The sequence below is a fragment of the Dromiciops gliroides genome, chromosome 5, assembly GCF_019393635.1.
Source record: "Dromiciops gliroides isolate mDroGli1 chromosome 5, mDroGli1.pri, whole genome shotgun sequence".
NCBI lineage: Eukaryota > Metazoa > Chordata > Mammalia > Microbiotheria > Microbiotheriidae > Dromiciops > Dromiciops gliroides.
The window spans coordinates 281,676,485-281,700,974 of NC_057865.1; the positions used below are offsets into that span (position 1 = coordinate 281,676,485).

At 43.9% G+C, this 24,490-nt stretch overlaps 1 protein-coding gene across 4 annotated transcripts in view; it reads right to left on the reverse strand.

Annotated features, from left to right (window-relative positions):
* Positions 1-24,490, reverse strand: part of SLC41A2 (solute carrier family 41 member 2) — a 142,184-nt gene that overhangs the window by 6,643 nt on the left and 111,051 nt on the right. For all 4 annotated transcript variants that reach the window (XM_043965642.1, XM_043965641.1, XM_043965639.1 and 1 more), the window contains exons 9-10: positions 19,446-19,577; positions 17,934-18,082 (exon numbers count right to left, since the gene is read on the reverse strand). In XM_043965642.1, the coding sequence (XP_043821577.1) occupies positions 17,934-18,082; positions 19,446-19,577 (281 nt within the window). The remainder of the gene's footprint in view (positions 1-17,933; positions 18,083-19,445; positions 19,578-24,490) is intronic.

Consider the following 24,490-nt stretch of genomic DNA (forward strand, 5'->3'; position numbering starts at 1 on the left):
TGCTCTCTGTATGCAGCACTGAATGCTCATCTTGTCACCTCTTCTGTCTCCCTAGTCTTATTGGAATGCCCTCAGCATCCTCCCCATTTATCAAAGCCCACCTCAAGCCTCACCTCCATTCAGTCCTCCCCCAGCTCCTTACAACTCTGGTCTATCCCAATTCGTGTGGCTCTTGGCATACTCTAATAAATGCTCATTGAATTCTAGGTTTGATATTTATTATCTTGAAAGCACATGGATAGTAAGAGGTAGTATAAATCGGCCACGGCTCTTGAGGCTTACAACAATAAATCTGCTGTGAAGTATTTCTCTTAAAATAACAAAATAAGACAAAAATTAAATGTTGTGCTCAAAGGACCCCTGAATTCGGAGGCAGAAGACCTGAATTTCTGATCTTGCCAGTGTGATTAAGTAGCCCTGGGGCCTTGGGTAATTCATGTATCCTCTGAGGATCTTGGCTTCTTCATCAGTAAGAAGAGGTTAGAGGTTCAAGTGGGGGGCCTTTAAAGTCTCTCTTCCAGGCCCGAAATTCTGTGGAATCTGTACTGAAAAAAGCACATCTCAAATCAAACCAAGGCTGGATTGTAACTTTTTTGAGTTAATAACTATTCCCTGTTTGTTCTTTATGAAATATGCATAACTTCTTTAAGTAAATACATCTTCTGAAAAGGCAACTCTGTAGTCCCGGCTAATTATGCGTGCTCCAGGTATGTTGCTTGGAATTCAAACAAATGGTACAGTAAAAGAGTGTGTGTTTGCTTTGGAAGATAGAGATACAGCAGCAGCTTCTTCCATGAATTAACACAGGCCAGTACTTCCATGCATGAACATTCCTTTAAAAGACTCTGGGGTTTACGTCCGGACAAACAACATGCGTCCTGTGGTATGGAAGGTTACTTTTGGAGAGCGTGTCTTATAAATATGACACAGAAAGACTTTTGGGACTCAGTGTTTTTCTTACATACTTAGTATAAATATATCATATCCCCAACTCCCACAACAACAGCAACAAAAACAGCCCCCCCCTCCAAAAAAGCACCCTGATTCAATTTCACGACAAAAGCTGTCCTCATTAACCATTTCCCATTTCCAAATATCTATTAGGGAGAACCTCAGTCCCTAACAGCCAAGCTTGCATCCCACTCACCTTTAGATATATATAGCAAACGCTCTCCCAAATAATAACTGGGGCGACTCACTTGAAACCAAGAAGGAATAAGTATATGCTTTGTCTAAATTGAAGGGTTCTTAAATGCTGCATCCTGGCAACTGCTTATTCTTTTGGTCATAGCAATGCCTAGAATATGGCAGATCAAAGATGTGGGAGCCTCTCTTAGGGGCAAAGGCAGCATTGAGGAAGACAGAGGGGACTTAACCAGCTGGTGGTTTAAAAAAAGAAAGGGAAAAAACCTCACAGACACTTGTATATACTCACTCAATTGCTCTCCAAAGACTTCCCTTTTATAATGTTTGGCCCTATTAAGACAGGCCTTGATGTTTGCTTTTAGGCTGTAGGTGGAGGTCCTGTGGGATCTGCCCTGGTAAGAACCCTACTTCTGGTTCTTTTTCACAGGCTGGGCGCACTCTAGAGACAGACTTATACTACAAGTATCCATCTGGCCAGCGTGCTTTCTCTCCTCACCTCCTTCTGGTTCTATTCTTACAAGAAGTCTTCACTATTGATATTCCTGGTTGTCTCTTCTCCCAAGGGCTCTGTTTCTTGTCTGGATATTTTATTGGCTTCTTGGCATTCATCCTGTCTCCTTCCCACCCTGGTAAAATAGTGGTGGGGCCTGCAGACAGCAGAAGAAATGACTGTTGATCAGAATGGACAACCAATTTCAACTTGGAAGACTGATAAGGAAGCCCCTTTTCTTCCTCTTGTGAGAGAGGTGGAAGGATTGAGGTGTGGAGTGAGGTATCCATTGTCACAAGTGGCCAACGTACCCAGTTCTTTTGCATGACTGTACTTTGTTACAAAGGAGATTTTTAGTGGGGGAAATAGACATCATTTGGAAGTGACAATAATGTGAAAAATGAATGTTAAAACATAAGGCCCTTAAAAGCAGTAACAGCTTCACGTTTGTGTCCCCAGGGCCCAGCATGATTCCTGACACATAGTAGCTGCTTAATAAATGCTTTGTGTAATGATTTAACTATCAAGAACAGAGCTCCTCTCCTCACTGCTCTCTCCTCCCTCTGAGAGCCTTCCTCACAAACTCAAACCTTCCTCTCCATGCTCAGTGTGGGGAACAGTTAACCCCTTCTCCTGGTGAGGGCCATGGAATTTAGAGTGGGATGGGGCTTTACTGATTTAATCCAGCCTTCTCCTTGTACAGGAAGAAAAAACCAAAACAGGCTCAGAGGGTGAACGCGCGAGTCTACAGAGGCTGGGATTCCAACTCCAACTTTTGTTTTTATTATGAACTTAACACCAAATAAAGGTGGCATCTCCGTATATGTGATAGGGTGAGAAGAAAGGACGGAACATGAAACTGAGGATCCCCAACAGTGTACTGTTCTTTAGAGACGTATCATGAATTAGACATGTAACTTTCAAAGCCATGTTGCTTCTCTGGAATTCTGTTTAGATATGCTTTTCATACATTAAAAAAGCTTCCATGCCTCTTTCTTCTTCCTTTCCTTCCTTTTTCTTCCTTCTCTTCTTCCTTTTTCTTTCTTTTCCTCTTTCCTTCCTTCCTTCCTTCTTTTTTCTTTCTTTTTTTTGTTACTTTATCCTCACCCCAGTCTTTCTCCCTCCCATCATTTTCCCATTTAGGAAAAACAGAAAGAAAATCAAAGCCCTTGTAGCACATATGAAGAGTTCATCAAAGCAATGGCCATATCTGAAAAATGTCTGTCTCCTTCTGAATCCGGAGTCCATCTCTTCTCTATTGGGAGGTGGGCAGCTCTTCTCTTATCAGTCCTCTCCCACCTCAGTTGGCTACTGCACTGATCAGAGGTCTTCAGTCTTTCAAAATTGTTTGTCTTCACAATGGTGTTGTTAATGTAGAAGTTGTTCTCCTGGTTGTGCTCACTTAATCCTGTATTAGTTCATATAAGTCTTCTCAGGTTTCTCTGAAACCATCTCTTTCATAATGTCTTATGGTATTGTGTCAATTCATATAACACAATTTGTTCTGGTATTCACCAAATGATGGGCACCCAGTTCTTTGTCCCTACAAAAAGAGCTGCTATAAGTATCTTTGTACATGTGAGTCCTTTTCCTCTTTCTTGGGGACAGGACTTCAAATGGCATTGTTGGATCAAAGGGTAGGCACAGTTTAGTGACTTCTGGGGTCCAGTTCCACACTGCGTTCCTGAATGGCTGCGTCACTTCACAGCTACAAGAGTACATTGGTATGCCTGATTTCCCTCAGTCCCTACAACTGTCGTTTTCCTTTTCTGTTATCTTTGCCAATCGGATAGAGTGATCTTATTCGCAGTGATTTGGAGCACTCTTTATGTGGCTGTTGATAGCTTAGATTTCCTCCTTTGAAAACTGTCTCTTCATATCCTTTGACCATTGACCTTTTAAAGAATGGCTCCAAGGGGTCTTTGGTACACCCCATGGAGTTATCCCTCCCCAAACAGCTGGATACTTCTAGGAAAATGGAAATGAAATCACCTGAAAGATCTTAAACAGTGACAGAATAAGGACCAGAAGCAAAGCAACATAAAGTTCTCAGATACACCAAAAAATTAATAGCAGAACTTTTTGTGGTACTAGCAAAAAATGGAAGCAAAGCAGCTAGGTGGCACAGTGGATAAAGCACCGGCCCTGGATTCAGGAGGGCCTGAGTTCAAATCCGACCTCAGACACTTGACACTTACTAGCTGTGTGACCCTGGGCAAGTCACTCATTGCCCCACCAAAAAAAAAAGACTATCATGAATTCAAAGAAGAATCAGAAGGCATAAACTTATATAAAGTACAGTAAGCAGAACCAAGAAAATATATGTGCCAACCATGTAAATGGAAAGAACAAAGGCTGAACCCCAAAGCTCAGTAGTTATAATGAGAAGATGCACTTCCCTTTCTTTTTTACAGAGGTGAGTGAACCAAGGGTCTGGAACATAGATAATGCTACTTGTTTGAAATGCTGATCAGTTTTTCTAAACGGCCCTTTCCTCCCTCTTTCTTTCATTCTTTGCTATAAAGGATGGCTTTTGGGGGACCCAGGGAGTATATAATGGGAAATAAATGTGACATGAAAAAAATGGGTTATGAAAATTTTTTTTTAAAGGACGGACTGGAAGCACAATTCTGAACACCTGCTTGGAATGGGAATGTAAAATCAAACCTGGGAAAAGATAAATCACATTTTAAAAATTAAAATTATCTTTATTAAAACTGTGTGGCCCTGGGTAAGTTACTTAACTATAGAGTGGCATGTGAATTACCCGGGACAAGTAATCATTTTGATATGGTGTTATTTAGTGATGGCAAATTGTCATCCATGTGGATCCTTTTACCAGCACTAGGCTGACATGGCAAGTGTGGCCGGATCGAGCTGGTTTCTCCACTGCTAATTAGCTCTCTGCCAATTGAGAGCTGGATTTCGTGCCCTACGCATGTGTTTCACTTTGCAGTCTTGCGTTGTGTTTCTAATTCAGTGCTTTGAAAAAGTGGACATTACTTCAAGGAAATGTACAAAATTGTGGCGTTTAAAAAGTACACTTTAATGACCATTAGAGATATTGTAGTGGCTGTTGGCACGAGGAAGTCGTGTTTCCTGCATCCTTCAAGCCAACAGAGAAACAAGATTGGTCACAATGAAGCACAAAGCAACGGGTAGCCACACCTGAGAAGCAAAGCCCTTCAGAGGGACCTCAGAGCTAGAGGGGTCGTTGTTAATTCATCTACAATATGGGGTAGGCGTCTTAAATTGGAAGAAGGGCAAGAAGAGTAGGAAAAGTAAAAAAACTGCTAACCATTGTTGTGGAAAAATATACTTGTTATGAATAAGATAGTACAAAGACTAGAGTGGCAAAGATTAGATAAATGACATTTTTAGTGATGAAATTATTTTTTTTCATTCAAGACTATACCAACACCCCTGTCTGAAGTCTAAGTAAGTCTGTAAGTAGGAAGCTTCTTAATCAGGCTGTAAATAAAGCAGCCATCCCCCCAAAAAGTTTTACTTCTAATGGGTCTTATGCCAAGCAATGGAATTATAAATTTTAACCAAAAAAACTGAAGCAGAATTAGCCAGGAATTGCAGAAATTCCAAAGTAGAGAAAGAATACCATGACACAACCTTGTGCCAACCATGACATGAGTCAAGAGAGATTAGGAAATGTATCTAAAAGATGGGGATAAACATGCCTCAGTGGCCTGAGAACCACTCTGATTTAAATGTCACCGAAAACTTATAGTCTATAAATTAGGCTAGATTTTTTAAAAATGAGCTGTTTCTTCATATCCAATATGATAAAAGTGTGGTCTGTGGTGGAGTCAAAATCCAGATGCCAAAGCACACAAAACAAGTAACAAGTGAAAAGTGTGCATATTGCATACAATAAGTTGTCAGGTTTATTCTTTGTTAATAAATGTAATTATTTCAAATCGTCCCAAGTAATTCCCATTGCAGAACAGGTGCCTGATCTGTATTTGTAAGAGGTCGTTATTTCACTAGGAGTTCCCTATACCAAGGGACCAAAAACAAATCAACCAGCAACAAAACAAATCAAATAAATATTTTTAAAAGAGGCCAAATTTGACACAAACCCCTAGCTTTTCCCAAGACACAACCAAATGAATTAACAACAGAAAAGCCAAGAAAATGCTTTAATGAGTTCCTTTGTAAAGAGAAGGAGCAGAGGATATGAATCAAAGGGGTATCGGAGAAGAGAGAGCCAGAATCCAGGCCTCCTCTGGATCTGAAGGATACTCAAGTCACTGTCTCGATAAAGAACTGAGAACATTTGTAGGCCTGCAGACAGAGACTGGACTGCTTTATACAGGAAAAAGTCATGCCGAATTATCTGATCAGTGGCATGAAGGCAAGGGCAAGAGCACAATTACCCAGGCCTTCAAGACTTTGGATACAGCACCACATAAAAGAGAGTAGATACAGTGCCTCCCAGCCTGTTGTTGGTCACATTGGTCAGCGTAAAATGACATGAGGCTGAGAGTATGAAGGAAATTTGTTATTTGGAAGTTCCTCCTAACAACGGTGAGAATGACTACATATATGCATATGCATACAGTTTAAATACATATACAAAATACTTGCTTTTTTTAAAAAAATGTTTTCCTGACACCTTATGTTTTTACATCAGTCTACAATCCAAAAGACCTGAGTTCAAATCTGGATTCAGACACTTGCTCTGTGACCTTGGGCAAGTTACTTAACCTCTGTCTGCCTCAGTTTCCTCATGTGATAATATATAATGTGTAACAGAATATATGTAACATCTATAGATAGATATAGACACAGACATATACATAGATGTATTTCTATAGAACAGCACCTACCTCACAGGGTTATGGTGAAAATCGATTGAAATAATATTATAAAGTGCTTGGCACGGGTCCTGGCACATAGTAGGCACTTTATAAATGCTAACTATTCTCATAGCTTGCCCACTAGATGGAACCCTCCCTTCAGACAAAGAAAAACAATCAAACAAAAACATCGGGTGTTGCGCTCATATCTGATAGTGCTTCTTACAGTCTGTTCTAGACACCCTGCATCTCTCTATTTCAAAAGAGGAGTGATATTTCATTATCTGTTCCCTGGAACCTTAATTGATTTTCCTTTCCATTAAAAATTCTTTTTAGTGATATCTTTTGGCTTTACATGCAAATATCCCCTCTTTTCCCCTTTCCTCCCCAGGGGCATCCCTTGTTTAAAGAATAAAAGAGAGAAAAATAAGTTCTGCCAAAGTGATCAATGATCATCCATGGTATGTGCCAGGTCCTGAAAGGGGACGTGGGAGCTTCCTCCTTTTCTTCAGGTCCTTTCCATTCATACCGTTGTGGTCACAGAGTATACTGTCCCCCTGGCTCTGGCTACCTCACTGGGTCTCAGCTCCCCCAGGTCTTCCTGTGTGTCTCTGCTTCATTTCTTTTTCTTATTGTTTTTTTTAGTGAGGCAATTGGGATTAAGTGACTTGCCCAGGGTCACACAGCTAGTAAGTGTTAAGTGTCTGAGGCCGGATTTGAACTCAGGTACTCCTGACTCCAGGGTCAGTGCTCTTACCCACTGTGCCACCTAGCTGCCCCCATTTCTTATTGCTTGTAGAAAAATGAATTTTAAAATCTTTTAGGTTTTAAAGACTCTTCTTTCAAAGCTTCCAAAACTCTGTGATTTCATCAATGGAAGTGGAGGGAGATGCTCCCTACTACCAACACACACCCCAACCTCCCAACTGCACCCCTTGCCACCTCGATTTCAAAAATTTAATTAACTCGGAGACACACCTTCTGTTGAGGAGCCTCCCAGGCCTTAACCCATATTCAAAGCCCTTCCAAACTGATAGGCCCCTGCTAGAGCTGGCCCACAGCCAACCAGGTCTTCTAGAATTCTGGGTCCAGGCCTCTCTCCATGCCGCTAGGCAGCAGAAGAATATGTGTATAAAAACTTAATGACAACGTGGAGTTCAGGAGACAAACTTTGAAAAGTCTAATTGCTCATTTGTTTTTCTTCCTTAAGATTAATGTAACACTCTCTGAGGCTTCTTTTCCCCTATAAAATGTCACTTCCAACTACCTAGGACTATATGAAATCGTGACAATATAGAAATTTGTTGTTATTATTACCATCGATAGTAGCAACATAAATATTTATATAGCATGAAATAGAAATAGTTTGTTGCTGTTCAGTTGTGTCCAACTCTTCATGACTCGCATCGACCATAGCATACCAGTACTGTCCATGGGGGATTCTTGGCAAAGATACAGGAATGGTTCACCATTTCCTTCTCCAGTGGATTAAGGTGAACACGGTTAAGTGACTTGTCCAGGGTCACACAGCTAGTAAGTGTCTGAGACCAGATTTGAACTCAGGTCTTCCTGACTCCAAACCCAACGCTCTATCCACTGAGCCACCTAGTTGCCTCCAGTATAAACATCAGTATGTATAAAATATATGTAGTAGTGCTTTAATGTTTGCCAAAGAGACTACATACATTAACTTCGTTGATGTTCACAACTCTGTGAGTTAGAGAGCACAAGCTGGGTTATCTATCCCCATTATGCTGATGAGAAGAGAGACACATTTCCAGTGAGTGGGAGAACTGGAACTCAAGCCCAGGTGTCCTGACTCCAAGTCATCATCTTCTATTTAAATGATCAAATGTACCTAACAGGTTTTTTAGTTTTCAAGTTGTTTTTTTTCCCAACCGCTTATTCACAAAAGCTTACAAAAATACCCTTTAATTCAGATATCGTTGGAGTAACAAAACTACTTTGGGTTTTAAAAAAGAGGAAATATGTTAAAAACTGCAGTATGATACTAAGTATTTTTTTAAGTTCTAGAATGTTCAAAACATAAGACGACTTGAGGCCAGTGAGTGTTGGGAGTGTGGGGGACATAAACAATCATTTTTGCTGGACGATGGCTTCCATGGTTTCCCATTAAATGCTTATTGCCAGAATTCTTAGCACATCTGTCCTGGGTGATCTAATTGGGCAATGTGAAAAGTCTCTGGAGTCATCTTTGCTCTCTCAGCAGGATTGTGAACGTGGAGAGAAGCTTTCAAATGTCCAAAGCGGTATGCTGGGGGAAAGGACGGTTCCATTTCTCAAGTCTTGCCTTCATTTTGATCAGGCTTGACAAGGCTGAAAATAAGCCCTCTTCCCGATGCCTTGCTGCACATGGTTACGGCCATGCTATTTCTCAAACAGGGCAGACGGTCATTTCATCTCCTATGGACTGCTGGCCCACAGCCCAGTGCTATCTCTTTTGAGTATAAATCATAAATATGGAATTGGGGAAATGCCTCCATTTAAAACTCCATAGCATAAGTAGCAATAGCACAAGCATACTCTTCAAAGCCCCTAATTATGTCATGAAAATACACTCAGAGTGCCAGGAGGGACACCTTACAAATTTGTCTCACCCACCCCCTTGTTTTCGGGTAAATACTGCGCCCAGTCCCAGAGGCGTTCACTTTGTTATTCTTGTACCCAGGGCAAATTCTGAGAACTGCATTTTCTCCTTCCAATTTTCATTCAACAATTCCTTCTTCCCTCTCAATCCCACTTCTTCCCCCACCCCCACAACCAAAAAGACAAGCCTACATGCATTTGAACCAGAGAAGACAGAAAGCTAAATGAACCACACTTTCCAGTCAGGACAGCCGTATTTAGGAAAGGCCCATCCTTCATTTTCTCTTCTTTTGGAAGGGCAGAGGCCGGGATTAATGAGCAAGGTGGGGCCACATGCTCAGGTTTAACTGCTCTGGTGGTCTAGGCTGCATCCCCAGCCAGCTGGGAAGGGGGCGAGTTCACTCAGCACCTAGTCCAGAGTTTTCCGTGTAGTACGGACTCAGTTCAACTGAACAAACATTGAGTAGGCATCTCCTATATCCCAGACAACGTGCCAGGCACTGGGGATGCAAAGATGAAAAGCCACAGGGTCCTTGCCCTTGAAGAGTTTATAATCTAAGGCAGAGATCATTCCTTGCTTAATAAATATTAGCTGTTCAAGTGGAAGGGCAACCCCACCCACACCTCCTTCTCCCTGGGGGCACGTTGGCCCAGACTATGAAATGGCACTCCGGCAGCCCCTGACAGGTGAGTCCCACAGAAGTCAGGGCTTTGGTGCCGTTTTACTTTTCAGAGTGGATGGCTGGCCTATGTGCTCTGTGCAGACGAAGGGCCCCGGCTCAGTAGCCTATGGATCACTGCATGGGCTATGTGGATGTGGGCCCCACCTAACTCTCCAGGATAATGGCAGCAGAGTGCTTCCTTTTTTAAAAAAAAAATTATTTTAGTGAGGCAATGGGGGTTAAGTGACTTGCCCAGGGTCACACAGCTAGCAGAGTGCTTCCAATCCTGATTTCTCCCACTTCTTTATTCTAGTCACGGGCTTGGGAAGAGAGCAGATAAAAGGGAGGGGGAGGCAGAAGTAGCAGGGACCCCAGCCTGATGACCCTGAGAACACTGTGTTCAGTTCTGAACGTCTCATTATAGACATGCCCTGACACCCTGGAGCACAATCAGAAGAGACTGCAGGGGGCAGCTAGGTGGCGCAGTGGATAGAGCACCAGCTCTGGAGTCAGGAGTACCTGAGTTCAAATCCGGCCTCACACACTTAACACTTACTAGCTGTGTGACCCTGGGCAAGTCACTTAACCCCAATTGCCTCACTAAAAAAAAAAAAAAAGAAGAAGAGACTGCAGGCCGTGACACACAGATACCTGCAGACAGACAGACAGCCATCACTCCCCACTCCCCACCTCTCACTCCCAACCTAGGCTAAACAGCTTCTGTTTTCCTATCACTTAATGACACAGAAGAAGTAACAGAGCCAGAGATGTTCAGTCTTTTAGTACTGAAGTGGCATTCACAAGGAGAAGCACTTGACCTTCATGCTGCCTTACTCCAAGGGCAGAATGAGGAATGTTAGACAGAACAGGCAGAGGCCACTTTTAGCTCTGGAGAAACAGACATCTCATGATAACCAGAGCCCCCTACAAGGGGCATGGGCCACCTCAGGAGGCCGTGGGTTCCCCAGGGACTGGGATCTCCCAGGCAGGATCCAGCTATCCCCTTGTTAGGCATCCTGGAGAATGGCATCTGGCAGTCTAGAAGACCTGTAAAGGTCTTCCTTCTCAAAGACTCTGGGTGAAAACTGCCATAAATAGCCCCTACCTCACAAAGCTGTTAAGGGTCAAATGAGACCCGACACAGTCACAGGGAAGCACTTTCCAAACCAGAGCAAGCCGGATAAATGCTTGTTATCGCTATTATCACTTCTTCTGTGGAGGCCCTGAGGAATACACCACATGCTGCTGAGATGCCCATTCAAACTCTAACGGAAAATCCAAACAGGCCAAGATCCCTAGCATGTTTGCTCTTACGCAATCCAAGTAACGTCTGGTTCCTACCCCATGTCTAGTCAAGAATTCTTGAATTTCACATCGCCTATAACAAATTCTCTGGCTCCTGTCTTGTCTGGTGACTAACAATTGCTGGGATGGTTTGTTTCCCTAGAACAGTGATTCTCAAAGTCAAGTCCAAGAAACCCGGGAGAGAGGTCCCCAAGACCCTGTCATGGCGTCCATGAAGTCAAATCTAATTCATATAATACAAGAGACATTTTGATTTCTAAAATGGTAAAAATATATAGCTATAGGGCAGCTAGATGGCGCAGTGGATAGAGCACCGGCCCTGGAGTCAGGAGTACCTGAGTTCAAATCTGGTCTCAGACACTTAACACTTACTAGCTGTGTGACCCTGGGCAAGTCACTTAACCCCAACTGCCTCACTTTAAAAAAAAAAAAAAATATATATATAGCTATAATCCATAGGAACAAAGGCTCTCTGGAGGACGAGGTGGGGAGGGCAGGGGAGAGAGGTGTTCCTCAATAATGTTTTAAGAAATAAAGATTCCTTAGGCCAAGAGGTGTGAGAACTGCTTCTTATATGTTGCTCTCAGGAGCTCATGCTCATCTCCTGGGCTCAGACTGTTCAGAGCTGGGAAGGTGGCCATAAAAGACTTGTGACCAGGGGGCAGCTAGGTGGCACAGTGGATAAAGTACCGGCCCTGGAGTCAGGAGTACCTGAGTTCAAATCTGGCCTCAGACACTTAACACTTACTAGCTGTGTGACCCTGGGCAAGTCACTTAACCCCCATTGCCCCTCAAAAAAAAAAAAAAAGACCTGTGACCACTGGCTGGAGGGAGGTGGAGAAGAACACTTGGCTAAATGGCAGGGGCCGGAGGGACTCTTGACGTCTCATTCTCAGAAAATAACAATTCAAAAAGATTTTAATATTAGATTCACACAAGGGGAATTTATACTCTTCTACCCTTGTTTCAAGGAAGTTTTACCTCCCAAATGCCAAGACAGTCCCTTGAAGGAAGGGATAGCCTGTTCCACTTCCTTTGTCCCCAGCAGGATAAAGGGCAGCTGGGTGGCACGGTGGAGAGAGAACACGCCCTCGAGTCAAGAGAACCTGAGTTCAAATCTCACTCCAGACACTTACTAGTTGTGTGACTCTGAGCAAGTCACTTAACCCCCATTGCCTTAAACATCCAGGGCCATCTCCAGTCGTCCTGATCACTGGACCCAGATGGCTCTGGAAGAGAGAATGAGGTTGGTCACCTTGCACGGCCCTCCCTCACTTAAATCGAATTTAGTGCAAGTTATGATGTCACCCTGATGTCATGGTCCTCTTCAGGAACAAAGGACAAACAACAAGAACAACCCAGAAGACAACGAGCAAAGTATGGGCACACAGTGGTTTGTGTTTAATATACATTTGTTGACCTGGATTTTAAAAAAATTTCTTCTCTTTTCTTCATTGAGATCACTGCTTGTTCCCCATAGAGAATTACTCTGTATTTAAAATATGAAAACACAAGCATATGGTCATGGGAAAGATTTTCACAATGGATTTTTCCACAGTACTTTGTTCAGCCAGGTTTTAACACCATTTAAACATCTAATATTATGTATAAAAGTTTCTGCCTAAAACAGGGAATTAAACATTTTATTCAGAAGTTATCTGAATTCACTGGGACACAATTTTATTAATAAATACTCAGTGGAGATTCCAAAGACTTTGAGGCTAAAAAAAGGCTCCATTTTTTACTTCTCCTGAGATCTGTTATATTAAAGACAATTTTTTTTTTTTTTTAGTGAGGCAATTGGGGTTAAGTGACTTGCCCAGGGTCACACAGCTAGTAAGTGTTAAGTGTCTGGTGCTCTATCCACTGCACCACCTAGCTGCCCCTATTAAAGACAATCTTAATGTGCTTCTTTTGTATCCATAATAAGAAGGAAAACAGGAATGAAATCCAGTTTTATTTTCATAAAATGGCTATAAATTAATTAAGGACTATAAAAGACAAAAGGGACCTGAATATTATTAGGCATCTTCACACTTAGAATGCCCACAACTGAGTGTTATAAGCATTATTTTGCCCAGGAAATAGTCATTTTGCACCAGATTCAACCCATGGCAAATTTTTCTTATACTACCTATAATAGATGTCTCTCCCATAAAGGGTTTGCAGCACAAAAAGGAAACAACTGGAGGCTTTGTAGTTAAACAAGGAAAAGGAACCAATGGGGTCTACTGATCCTTGGTTGCTCAAGGGGCTGCTGTTGGGCTTGCTGGATGGATAACTAGAAAGGGAGTAATTATCTTTGTAGTCACTCAGACTCACTACACTGGCGAGGTAAGAAGTCCTTGAAAAAGACCTCAGGGAGGAGGGCAAAAAAATGGATATGAACCAAAAAAAAGGGAATGAGAGGCTTCGCTTCTCTATATTTCCATGAGGGAAGGCCAGTGAGGTACGACACAGTTTGGAATTCCAGATTATGCTTTCAATGCAATAAATTAACTGGTTTTGAGAGGATAATGGAGGGTTAGAAAAGGCCAAATGCAGAGTCTAGAGAAATCATGCTATATTACTCACAAAGAAAGAAAATGTCCCTATGCAAGTGAGCAGGCAGGAAAAAAGCAAAGTGCAACCAGACTCAGAGACTGGCAGGTTTGGAAGGAACCTTCAGAACTCATGTGGAAGCCGCCCTTCTCTGAAGCCTGAATCCCTCTGTCCTAGTTCTTGGAAGTGGCCAGGCAAGCTCTGCTTTTTTGGGGGGGGTGAGGCAATTGGGGTTAAGTGACTTGCCCAGGGTCACACAGCTAGTAAGTGTTAAGTGTCTGAGGCTGGATTTGAACTCAGGTACTCCTGACTCCAGGGCTGGTGCTCTATGCACTGCGCCACCTAGCTGCCCCCAAGCTCTGTTTTTTAAAGCCTTTTAGTGATGGAGAGCTCACTCCAGTGTGTTCTTTGAGGCAACTCTGCCCTTTGTGTTTGTTCATTATGAGCTCAGCAGGGAAAGGCGTGGGACCATCGCTGTGGGCTCCGCAGCTGTAGAGCTCAATCGCTTTCATATAAACATGTTTGTTCCAGTCCAAGATGATGGTTTTAAACGCAGCATCACCAATGCACACTGATGATAAGGGACGGTGTGCTGGAGGAGAACGCCCCTCCACACCTCATTCCCACATGCATTCAAAATGCATGGCCTATTGAGGGTGAGGCAGAGGCAGCTGGGCAGCAGCCAAAGCACCCCTCTGTTCTTCATACAGTCCCACTGCTTTGCGGCTGCTGGCCACATGGGAACCTGAAGAGGCTGAGGCATTATTTGGATCATCTGGGATGACTCGAGGAGGGTCTTCACACATGAAGCAGGCCACACAATAATGATGCAATACGTGCAAGAACGCACCTTCCTGGCCACCAGGAGGATTCATGCTTTGAGTTGCATTTCTAGTAGCAGGTGTACCTTTGCCCCAGTCCATCCATCCACAACTCTAACCATAAATTCATTTCATTTCTAACCCTACCCCTAACCCAAAGGCTTAGAGGTGCATGAAGTATGTAGTCAGGGAACAAGGCAGGCAAACTACTGAAGACAGAGGTCGTATGCTGAAATTTGGCCTCATTGAGGTTTTACTTTAACCAGCAAAGCTCTGGGATGGTTCTTGGGCCTCCAGATTTAAGCCTCGGAAAGGGTCCCAGAATCGAAGAAGTAGGGAGATGCGGGTTGGACACTGCGGGGCTGAAACATGAACAGAGACTGGCCTGCAAGGACCCAGCATGATCAAGGACACAGCTGCAAAGGAGAGAAGGGGCACTGCTGCCTCAGAATTAGCTTGCCAGTTTCAGAGCCTGAAATAAAAGGTCCCCTTTGTCCTCCCAATAAATAGAAGTGAAAAAGGTGCTTCTGCTCCCAAGCCAGAAGAGGAGCTGAGCGTCATGAGTCAAGGCTTTTTGGAAAGCTTCTATTTACACATTTCAAGAAAAGCCATATAGTTTCAATAGACTCTTCTATCTGATTCCAGAGCTTTGGAGTTTTGTTTTTTAATTTACTGCAAACTCAATTTATATTAATGAAAGAAAGCAATTTCAGGTTTAGGGAAAAACAAGAGCACGTGTACTTGGCTTTGCAATGTCTCTGGGGTGGCTGGTGCCGAGTCACTTCTAAGGCTTTTCTGATAGGACAAAGATGGAGTGAAATCAGGGGGAGAGAGCGAGAAAGTAATTAGAAGAGACTGTCTCCATTGGGCCACTGGGCTAAGTCCATTAGCAATCGTCTGTGCATCAGACATTTGTTTGGCTGGTTGGAGGCACTCAAAGGAGCAGACACTTCAGAAAAGATAGCACTGAAAGAGATGAAGAGTCTGAGCATTTAATCAAAAAGGTGTCTCCGGTGTGCTCAGCACCATGCTAGGCACTGGAGGGGACATTAAGAAGAACAAGCCATGATCTCACAGTCAAGCATTTACAGTTGAGTTGAGAAACAAAAGGAAGATACATAAAATTATTTAGCTGCAGGACTCTTACTCAAAACAAAACAAAACAAAACTTAGAGCTTACGGTGTGAACTAGAAGTTGGAAATTATTTCATAGAACTTCAAGGTAGATTTATAGGACAAATGCATGCATCTACAGTGGCCAAGCAGCCAGACAACATGTTATCCATGCTATTGCCCAGTAAGTGACTGGCAGAAGCATGGAGGAAGGACACGTGAGCCTAAGAGATCAAGCTGTCTCAACTCCACCCTTCTCACACCTTCATTAAATAGGCATCTGATGCATGGTAAAGTAGGCATAGAGGCTGACAGCTATCCGTATCATCTGGATCGTATTTTTTATAACAACTGAGATTTTTTTCAAGTCTAGAATTTTCCCCTTTTTCAGATACCTTGAAATGTGATCCTGCATGCCCTCAAAATTGGGTCACCTCTTCTGTATACAGCTGGTCCTGTTCAACTGGCGCTCACATTTTTGTTTTCCCTTAGTATCACTTTTACTTCCTCACGTGGCACAAAGGGCTTGTGATTTTACACTCCAAATGTGGTAACATTACTCATGTTAATGGTGAAAAAATGTGTTCAGATTTTTTTCATTTTCTTGTCTCTTTCTTCTCCTACTCTCATCCTTAAAGGCCCTTGAGAAGACCTTTTTTCATCAGGTCCTTTTCTAAACCTTTTTTAAAATTTGCTTTTCTCCGTTATGTGAGCCAAGATGGCTCAGAACCTTCCACCACACAACTCCATTAAGATTTGCCACCTGAGTTCGTAACAGTCTTGTTCTTAGCTCCCTCATCAACATGCTTAACATCAACGGTCTGCTGGCCGAGGCAGCTTCTCGGCTCTTTCTTCCTCTCTGTTTTGGTGACTGGTTTACATTGGGTAAGCTTAGGAAATAATAATACATGACATCTGTCCTTGTACCCATTTTCTGGCGTCAACAAGTTGTTGAAATGGGCCAGTTTGGAGCTGTGTCAATTGCATACCATATATTCTTCTGATTTTCCTAGTTTCAATACTGTGTGTAAGGTGCTAGAGTATGAAACTGATTTTTAATCTTTGTTCTGACAAGTCAGTTATATATAAACATACATACATATATATTTCATAAATGATTCTCATATTGGCAACCAGTCACTCCAATAATATGGGGGTCTATAAATCCATACATTCCCTTTTCATGATGTCATCTGGTGCTTACCACGTCCACTGGCTCCCCACTCTCTTCTCGAGGAAAGTATTTGAGACACAGAGATGTGAGGTTTCTGGAACCTATAAGCCTTTAGCCCATGAGTCAAGCTTTCCAACACCCTCCTCTATGCCAACTTTTGCCTTTAAGTCACTGAATATTAAAATGTAAGCATCTGTAGCGGTTCTTTTTGTGGTGGCAAGAAGCTGAACATTAAAGAGGTGCCCATCAACAGAGGAGCACCTGAATGAGTCATGGTATATGAACCTGATGGATGCTATTGTGCTATAAGAAAAGAAGAAATCGATGTACAGTACGAGGGTTCTGAGTTACTGAACAGACATCAGTTTCCTTATCTGTAAATAAAAAGACCCTGATGTCCCTTCTAAGTTTATAGCCTAGTGACCCTTTCTTAATAATTAGCCTTAGAATTCACTCTGAACTTCAACAAAGAATCCAGACTTCTTCTCTTAGGACTAGTCCCAGTAAAGGGCAAAACCAGTCACCTGTTTCATTGAGAGACTGTGTTGGGCGATGAGAAGCAGCCCAGAGTCAGCCTGGGAAGGGGCTCCTGCCTTCTGAGTTCGAGTAATTGGATTCAACTTCCAGCGTCACTATTTCTTAGCTGGGTGATCTCAGGCAAGTCATTTTACCTTCCTCTGCCTTGGTTTCTTCAGCTATAAAATGGTGACAACACCTCCCACACGCTACAGTTGCATACCAGATAGAGGAAAGTATTTTGAACATGAGCGCTTATATAAATGTGAACAATTACTCTCATTACTACTTCATCACCTGAGAGGAAACTGTTAAATGGTCAGTTTTAAGAGGTATAAATCAGTATCACTGAATCATAGATTTAAAGGTAGAAGGGACCTGGGAGGTCACTGAGTCCAGTCTACTCATTTTGCAGATTAGGAAACTGAGGCGAGAGTGGAGATGTGATTCACCCGGGTCGACACAATTAGCAGGCATCTGAGGTGGGAGCTGGGCCCGGGTCTTCGTGTCTGCCAGGCCAGCGCCCTCCACGCTCTGCCACGCTGCCTCTCCCGTGGCCTGCATGGGCTCCCTTCTTTTCTGCCCTAATATCCCAGGCCATTTATGCCCACACCTGATAAGAAACCGATGAGAACGTGCGTAGCGTGTGAACGCAGTTCTTTTTGACTACTCAGACAAAACAACCAAATGCCATATTCTGAAAGGGATTTCACCACAAAGAACGCTAGAGGTTCCAGTTCTCACCTGTAACACAGCAGCAAATAAGAATACGGCGATGAAGACTGCAGTCAGGGAAGTGTGACCACTTTTCATTAAATGGATGGTATAGAGGAAAATTAAATGTCCAGGAATCACTAAAAGCAGCAGAACTTGGGCAGATTTGTTATTGACGCCTGTAATAGAAAACACAAAGGCATTTCAGGTGAAATCACATTTTGGTTTATAACGATCAAAGGTAATGACATTTTGTACTTCGGTATCACCGAGCAGCCCATCGGCTTGAATGTCTTCCTCAAACATCATCTCCCATTTTAAAAAATCATTTTTACCTGCTATTCACAGCCCCCTCGCTACTATTACCATGAAGCCATCCGTGCGGAAGCCTGTCTGGTCAGATTGCTCCAGAAGTCCCTTGTGAGGGGAGGGAGAGAAGGGCGGAAAGGGGCACCCTTGTCTCCTCGGGCAGTTGCCCCCAGGGCCCAGCCAACTCTTCAGGTTCTATTATGTTCTTCTGTGATTGTCTAGCCTCGAGCTGAGAGATGGGAAGCCCTGCACTTGGACTCTGGATGATCCGAGTCCTCTGGGGCATCCGAGGACACAATGCTTTCTGACCCTAAGCCTTCCCAGGCCCTTCTGTTTCATCATGTCCGATTGCAGTAAGTTACAGAAGGTGGGAAGGGAATCCGCCCTCCAATCTCTCCCAGCATTTGTTTAGATCTCAGCTGTGTGTTTATCAGTGTCTCCTTAGTATTCATCTGTGTATGTGTCTCCCTCTCCTCCTGGAGGGGCTGTGTCCTATTCCTTCTCGGTATCTGCCTTGTAACAACAAAGCTGACACTTAATTGGCTGAGGTGGATAAAGTGAGCTACTCACTTGGTCCTCACTGCTCCTCTCTCTATTGGGGGCCCCTCATACTGACCCATGCGTATGGTCTCCCACAATGGGGATAGCATAGGCTGGATGGGGTCAGGGGCTTCATGTGGCTCATCTTCAAGTGTTCTATCACCTCCTCTCCCTTTCTGTCCTGACCACAGGCCCCACACACAGTAGATCTGCGTTTGTAACAAGAATGACGACAACAACAAATATTTATTTACTGCCAAGATACAAAATTTATATCTTTTTAAATTTTTATTTATTTTTATGCAGAGCAATGAGGGTTAAGTGACTTGCCCAGGGTCACACAGCTAGTAAGTGTGTCAAGTGTCTGAGGCCGGATTTGAACTCAGGTCCTCCTGAATCCAGGGCCGGTGCTTTCTTTATGCACTGTGCCATCTAGCTGCCCCCAAAGTTTATATCTATGCTTTCCATTCCCTCTGTAAGTATGTTAATCAGAAAAGTCAGTCAATCTCAGCCAATCCAATCAATGCAATCAATCTGGGGGCCTTTGGGCGTTGGCAAAACCCATTATTTTTATACACCTCTAAACAATTCCTTCTATGGTCCTTGACCAGGGGAGTTAAGTTGATGCCACTGGCCTGAGAGCTCCCTAATCTTACACAAAATTGACAAAAAGGATCAGCCCAAAGCACATACCTGGACCAAAGAAGGTTCGGCACGGGTAGAAGCAGCCTTTGGCTTCATCGGGCACCTCGCCTGGTTTGCCATGTAAATGGAGGTAGGTAGAAATTCTACTAGCTTGTATAGCTACTAAATTACCACCGATACCTAGGAGACAAGAAAGCACAGACACAGACACAAGTAGTTATGAACACAGAAAGCTTCGAACCTCTATGAAACCCAGCCAAAGGCGGTTGCAGAAAGAAATGGGCTTGGAGTCAGGAGCCTTGGGTTGGGGGTCCTCTGTGACTCTGGGGGGTGGGAGAATAGTTTCACCCAAGTCTCACTTTCTTCACAAATGATATTTGTAAAATAGAGCTGAAAGCATCACTTGCCTCAGGAGAATAGACAGTAAATAAATGAGAGCAAGTGATTTCTAACCATCTGACGTCCAATGGAGTCAAGCATCTTGTCGATTTTGAAACAAACCAGATGTGTTGTTTGACACAGCCTTCAAAACCAAACACAAGCATTTGTCATGTGCAACCACTGTGCGAGGGGCCAGGGATAGAAAGATGAAGTCCCCTTCCTCCCAAAACCATAGCATCTTGGACCCTGAAAGATTCAGGGGCAACGTTATTGTTGGGGGGTGTTGTGTTTGTTTTGTATGAGACCACTGTAGGCCAACGTCTGAATTTTCATTCTGAAAATACTAGTCAGGCTTCACATGGCCTCTGGTAGTGGTGTCCAGAGTGGGGCTGGGGGCTGATCCCACGCCGGGAGGGGTCAGTGAGCAATCATCTGCAAAGTGGGAAGCGTACCTGCGAAAGCCAGTCATGGATCTTGTCTCCAGCACAATCACACCAACCCTTGTCCCCCAAAACTCCCCACTCCACCTTCTCCCTCCACTGAGCAAGTTCCCACCTGAACTCCCCTTTTGTGCCAGACACTGGCCCCTCAAAGCAGTTATAAACTGACCATTACTGAGGTACCCAAGGCAGCTTCCTCCCCCACCATGCCCAGCTCTTTCCACAGACCACCTCATGGCTTGGGTGGATGTCCCCAGGGGCTCTGAGGTCAATAAAAGCCACTAGATTTTTCCCTTTTGGGTGAGATAGTCTCATGGGATGGGCAGGACTGGACAGCCTGGGGTCCACTTTCCTGATTTTGTTACGCTAGCTTTCAGCCCAAACCAACTCTATTCCAAATCCCCCGATTTATGTGGAGTACACGACTAGGTTCACAACTTCCCTGTTAGCATCCTCACTGCTCTCCCCTATCCCACATATCCCATCCATTGCCAAGACTCTACCTTCACAATATTCCCCGAGGCCCACCCGCCTCAAGCACTCTCTTCCCCACAGCTCCCAAAGGGCTTCTCTAAAGCACAGTCTAACCCTGTTACGTTCATTTCATTTTTCTCCTGCTTTTAAAATTGCTATTCTTTGTGTACGCTTTGTATTGCACAGTTATCAGTACAGTAGCACAAGTATATAATTTATACATAAGTCAATATACATAGAGTGGGGGATGTACAAAATGTTTTGATTACTCTCCTATATGATCGAAGAAGTTGGGAGACTTCCGGTCTATAACATGCTATAGTAAGTTGATGTAAAACCATGAATACCTTTAAGTCAGACTGTGGGACCAAGAAGAATGCAAACGAACTCACTCATGAATCCAGCATTTATGAAGCTCTTACTATGTGCAAAGCACTGTGCTAAGGACTGGGGATATAAGAAGAAAAGTATGGGGCAGCTAGGTGGCGCAGTGGATAAAGCACTAGTCCTGGAGTCAGGAGAACCTGAGTTCAAATCCGACCTCAGACAATTAACACTTACTAGCTGTGTGACCCTGGGCAAGTCTAGGTGGCGGTGGCGGCAGCGGCTCACCTTGCTGGCTCATGCTACCTTTTGTCTTCCCTTGAGGGTGTCCTGACGCTTCAGCTAGGTTGCCCAGTGACTGGCAGCTGGTGGGGCTACCTTGGCTGGCTTCTTTACAGTCATCACTTCCTCGGATAATGGCTGTAGAGCAGGACCAGTGGTCTGGGTGGGTACTGCCCCTCCCTGGGCTCCTGGGTTTATTGCGCAAATGATGGGGCGACAGTATGTGGAAATGTGCCAAGTAGAGGCGAGCAGGACCAAAATCAGGAAGCAAGTCACATCGAATAAATGGAGCAGAGACAGTCAATAAGACCACGATGCCTTACGAATCCATCCACAGGAATTTATGAAACATTGCCTTTGGCCAGACAATGTGTGAGGTACTAGGGATAAAAACCAAACCACAATAGTCCCTGCCCTCAAGGAGCTTACGTTTTGTCTGGGGAGACAACAAAACCACAAGAATGTAGAGAATGAAAACCAAGTCATTTCGGAGGGCTCTCCCAGTGTGGCTGAGGACTAAGGAGGGGGTGCTTCAGCTGAGATTGAGAGGAAGGGAAGAGAGGAGGTTGTGCCCTGTTGTAGAGATGCCCCATTGCATGGAAGCAATAATGAGAAGAAGAGATTGGCCGGACTACAGAGGGCGGGAAGGGCAAGGCTTCGGAACGAGCCTGGAAAGGTGACCTAGAGCTGCCCTGTGAAGGACAAACAGAACATCTGGTATTTTATCCTACAACAGCTGGAGCCCTTTGAATATGGTGGACACTTGGTCAGCTTCAGATCTGAGTGGGGAGGGACTTCTAGCAGGGAGCTCATTAGGAGATCGGCCCACTAGTCTGGCTATGTCTGTGGTAGGGTGGTGGCAATATGAATAGAGAAAAGGTGTAAAAGGCAGAATCAACTAAACCCAGGAGCTGATTGGCTAGAGGAGATGAAGGTGAGTAAAGCAGGAATGGGGACTCCAAGCTTATGACAGCCTTTGACAGAAATTGGGAAGGTAGGAGGAGGAGCGAGTCTGTGGAGAAAGATGATGGACATCTGTTGTGGATATGCAGAGTATGAGAGGCCTCCAGAGGGTGTCCAGTTGGAATGTCCAATGAGCAGTTTGTTATGCAGGATCTGAGAAAAGAGAAAGAGTGGGGCAGATATATTTGTATAGAAATAGTAAGTGAACCCATGGGAGTTGATGAGATGAAAGGAGAGAGAGGATAGAAAAAGAGAAGAGGACCCAGGACAAAACCACAAGGTTCCCCTGCAGTTACCTTAAGGATAGACTGCAGCAAAGATGGCTACAAAGGAAAGGGTGGATTCAAGAGAGCAGCATCACAAAATCCCCAGGGCAGTGAAAGAAGCCAGGGTAAAGGGGGGTCAACAGCCTCAAGTGCTGCAGAAAGGTCAAGAAAGATGAAGATCAGGACCAGGCCAATGGACTTGGCAACTAAGAGATCACCAAAACTGTCAGTGAGCAGCATTTCCTCAAAAGGCTGTGAGAGATGAGCGAGAGGAGAGGTCACTAGTTTAAATAGCTTTTTCTAGGAGTTTGGCTATAAAAGGCAGGAGAAAGACAGGCTGATTGCTTGGGGAAGAAGGCAGGGCCAAGGGAAGCTTTTTTAAGAATGGGGAGACAGGGGCGGCTAGATAGCACAGTGGATAAAGCACCGGCCCTGGATTCAGGAGTACCTGAGTTCAAATCCGGCCTTGGACACTTGACACTTACTAGCTGTGTGACCCTGGGCAAGTCACTTAACCCCCACTGCCCCACCCAAAAAAAAAAAAAGAATGGGGAGACCTCATTCTCTCATATATAGAGAACTGAGTCAAATTTATAAAATACAAGTCATTCTCTAATTGATAAAGGGTCAAAGGATATGAACAAGCAGTTTTTAAACAAAGAAATTAAAGCTCAAAATCACTACTGATCAGAGAAATACAAATTAAAACAACTCTGAGGTATCACCTCACACCTATCAGAGTGGCAAATACAACAGAAAAGGAAAATGATAAATGTTGGAGGGGATGTGGCAAAACCGGGTCGCTAATTCACTGTTGGTGGAATTGTGAACTGGTTCTAACCATTCTGAAGAGCAATTTGGAACTATTCTCAAAGGGCTATAAAACTGTGCATATCCTTTGATCCAGCAACACCACTGGTAGGTTTATACCCCAAAGACATCCCCAAAAAGAGAAAAAGAACTATCTGTACAAAAATATGTATAGCCGCTCTTTTTGTAGTGGCTAAGAATTGGAAATTGAAGGCATATGATGGTGCTGGAATATTACTGTGCTATAAGAATTGACAAGCAGGATGATTTCAGAAAGGCCTGGAAAATTTACATGAACCGATGTACAGCGAAGTGAGCAGAACCAGGAGAACGCTGTGTACAGTGACAGCAAATATTGATGAACCGTGAATGACTTAACTATTCTCAGCAATACAACGATCCAAGACAATCCTAGAGGGTTTGGAATATACCATCCACCTCCAAAGAAAGAACTGATATCAACTGAACACAGACTGAAGCGTGATGCCAAGAGGTTTTGAGGGGAGAGCAGAAAAGAAAGAGGAGCTCATCCCGAATGACTTGTCTTTTCTCATGAGCCTTTGGGCAGGCTGCATCTGCACGTGAAAAGACCCAAAATGTGGCAAGATGGAAGACAATGTGCTCCCTCTCTTTGCCTTTTCTCCAGCTATTCATCTACACAGGACAACAGAAGCAGCTTCTGGGTGGACGCATTTCTCATTAAGATTCTCAGGTGTTCTCTCCATGTGTGCTCAACTCCTCCACTGATGTATGTGCATCTGAGGAAGACCAGGCCCCAGGTTTATTGGGGAAATGCTTTGTTGGTATATTTCCCACAATGCCATTTCATTAACTACTCTTTACTTTGAGCTGAGTCCACTGTTTGACTATTCATGGTAAATACACCAGTGGGGCTCATAAGCTATGGTGTTAGGGGTTTGGACCTATGAAGCATCTTGAGAAGGCAGCTTTCCCTAGGGAACCCACTTGGTGAGTTGGAGTGGGGATGTCCTCAGGCACGACAAAAGTATGAACGAGGTCATCTATTGAAGGGAAAGGGTAGTGGTGAAGACACGAGAACAGAAAGTCTGGAACACCTGCTTTGGGAAATACGATCGATAGGAAGGGTCCTGGGATACTAATAAATCAGCCTAAGTGACCAAAGGGTGGAAAA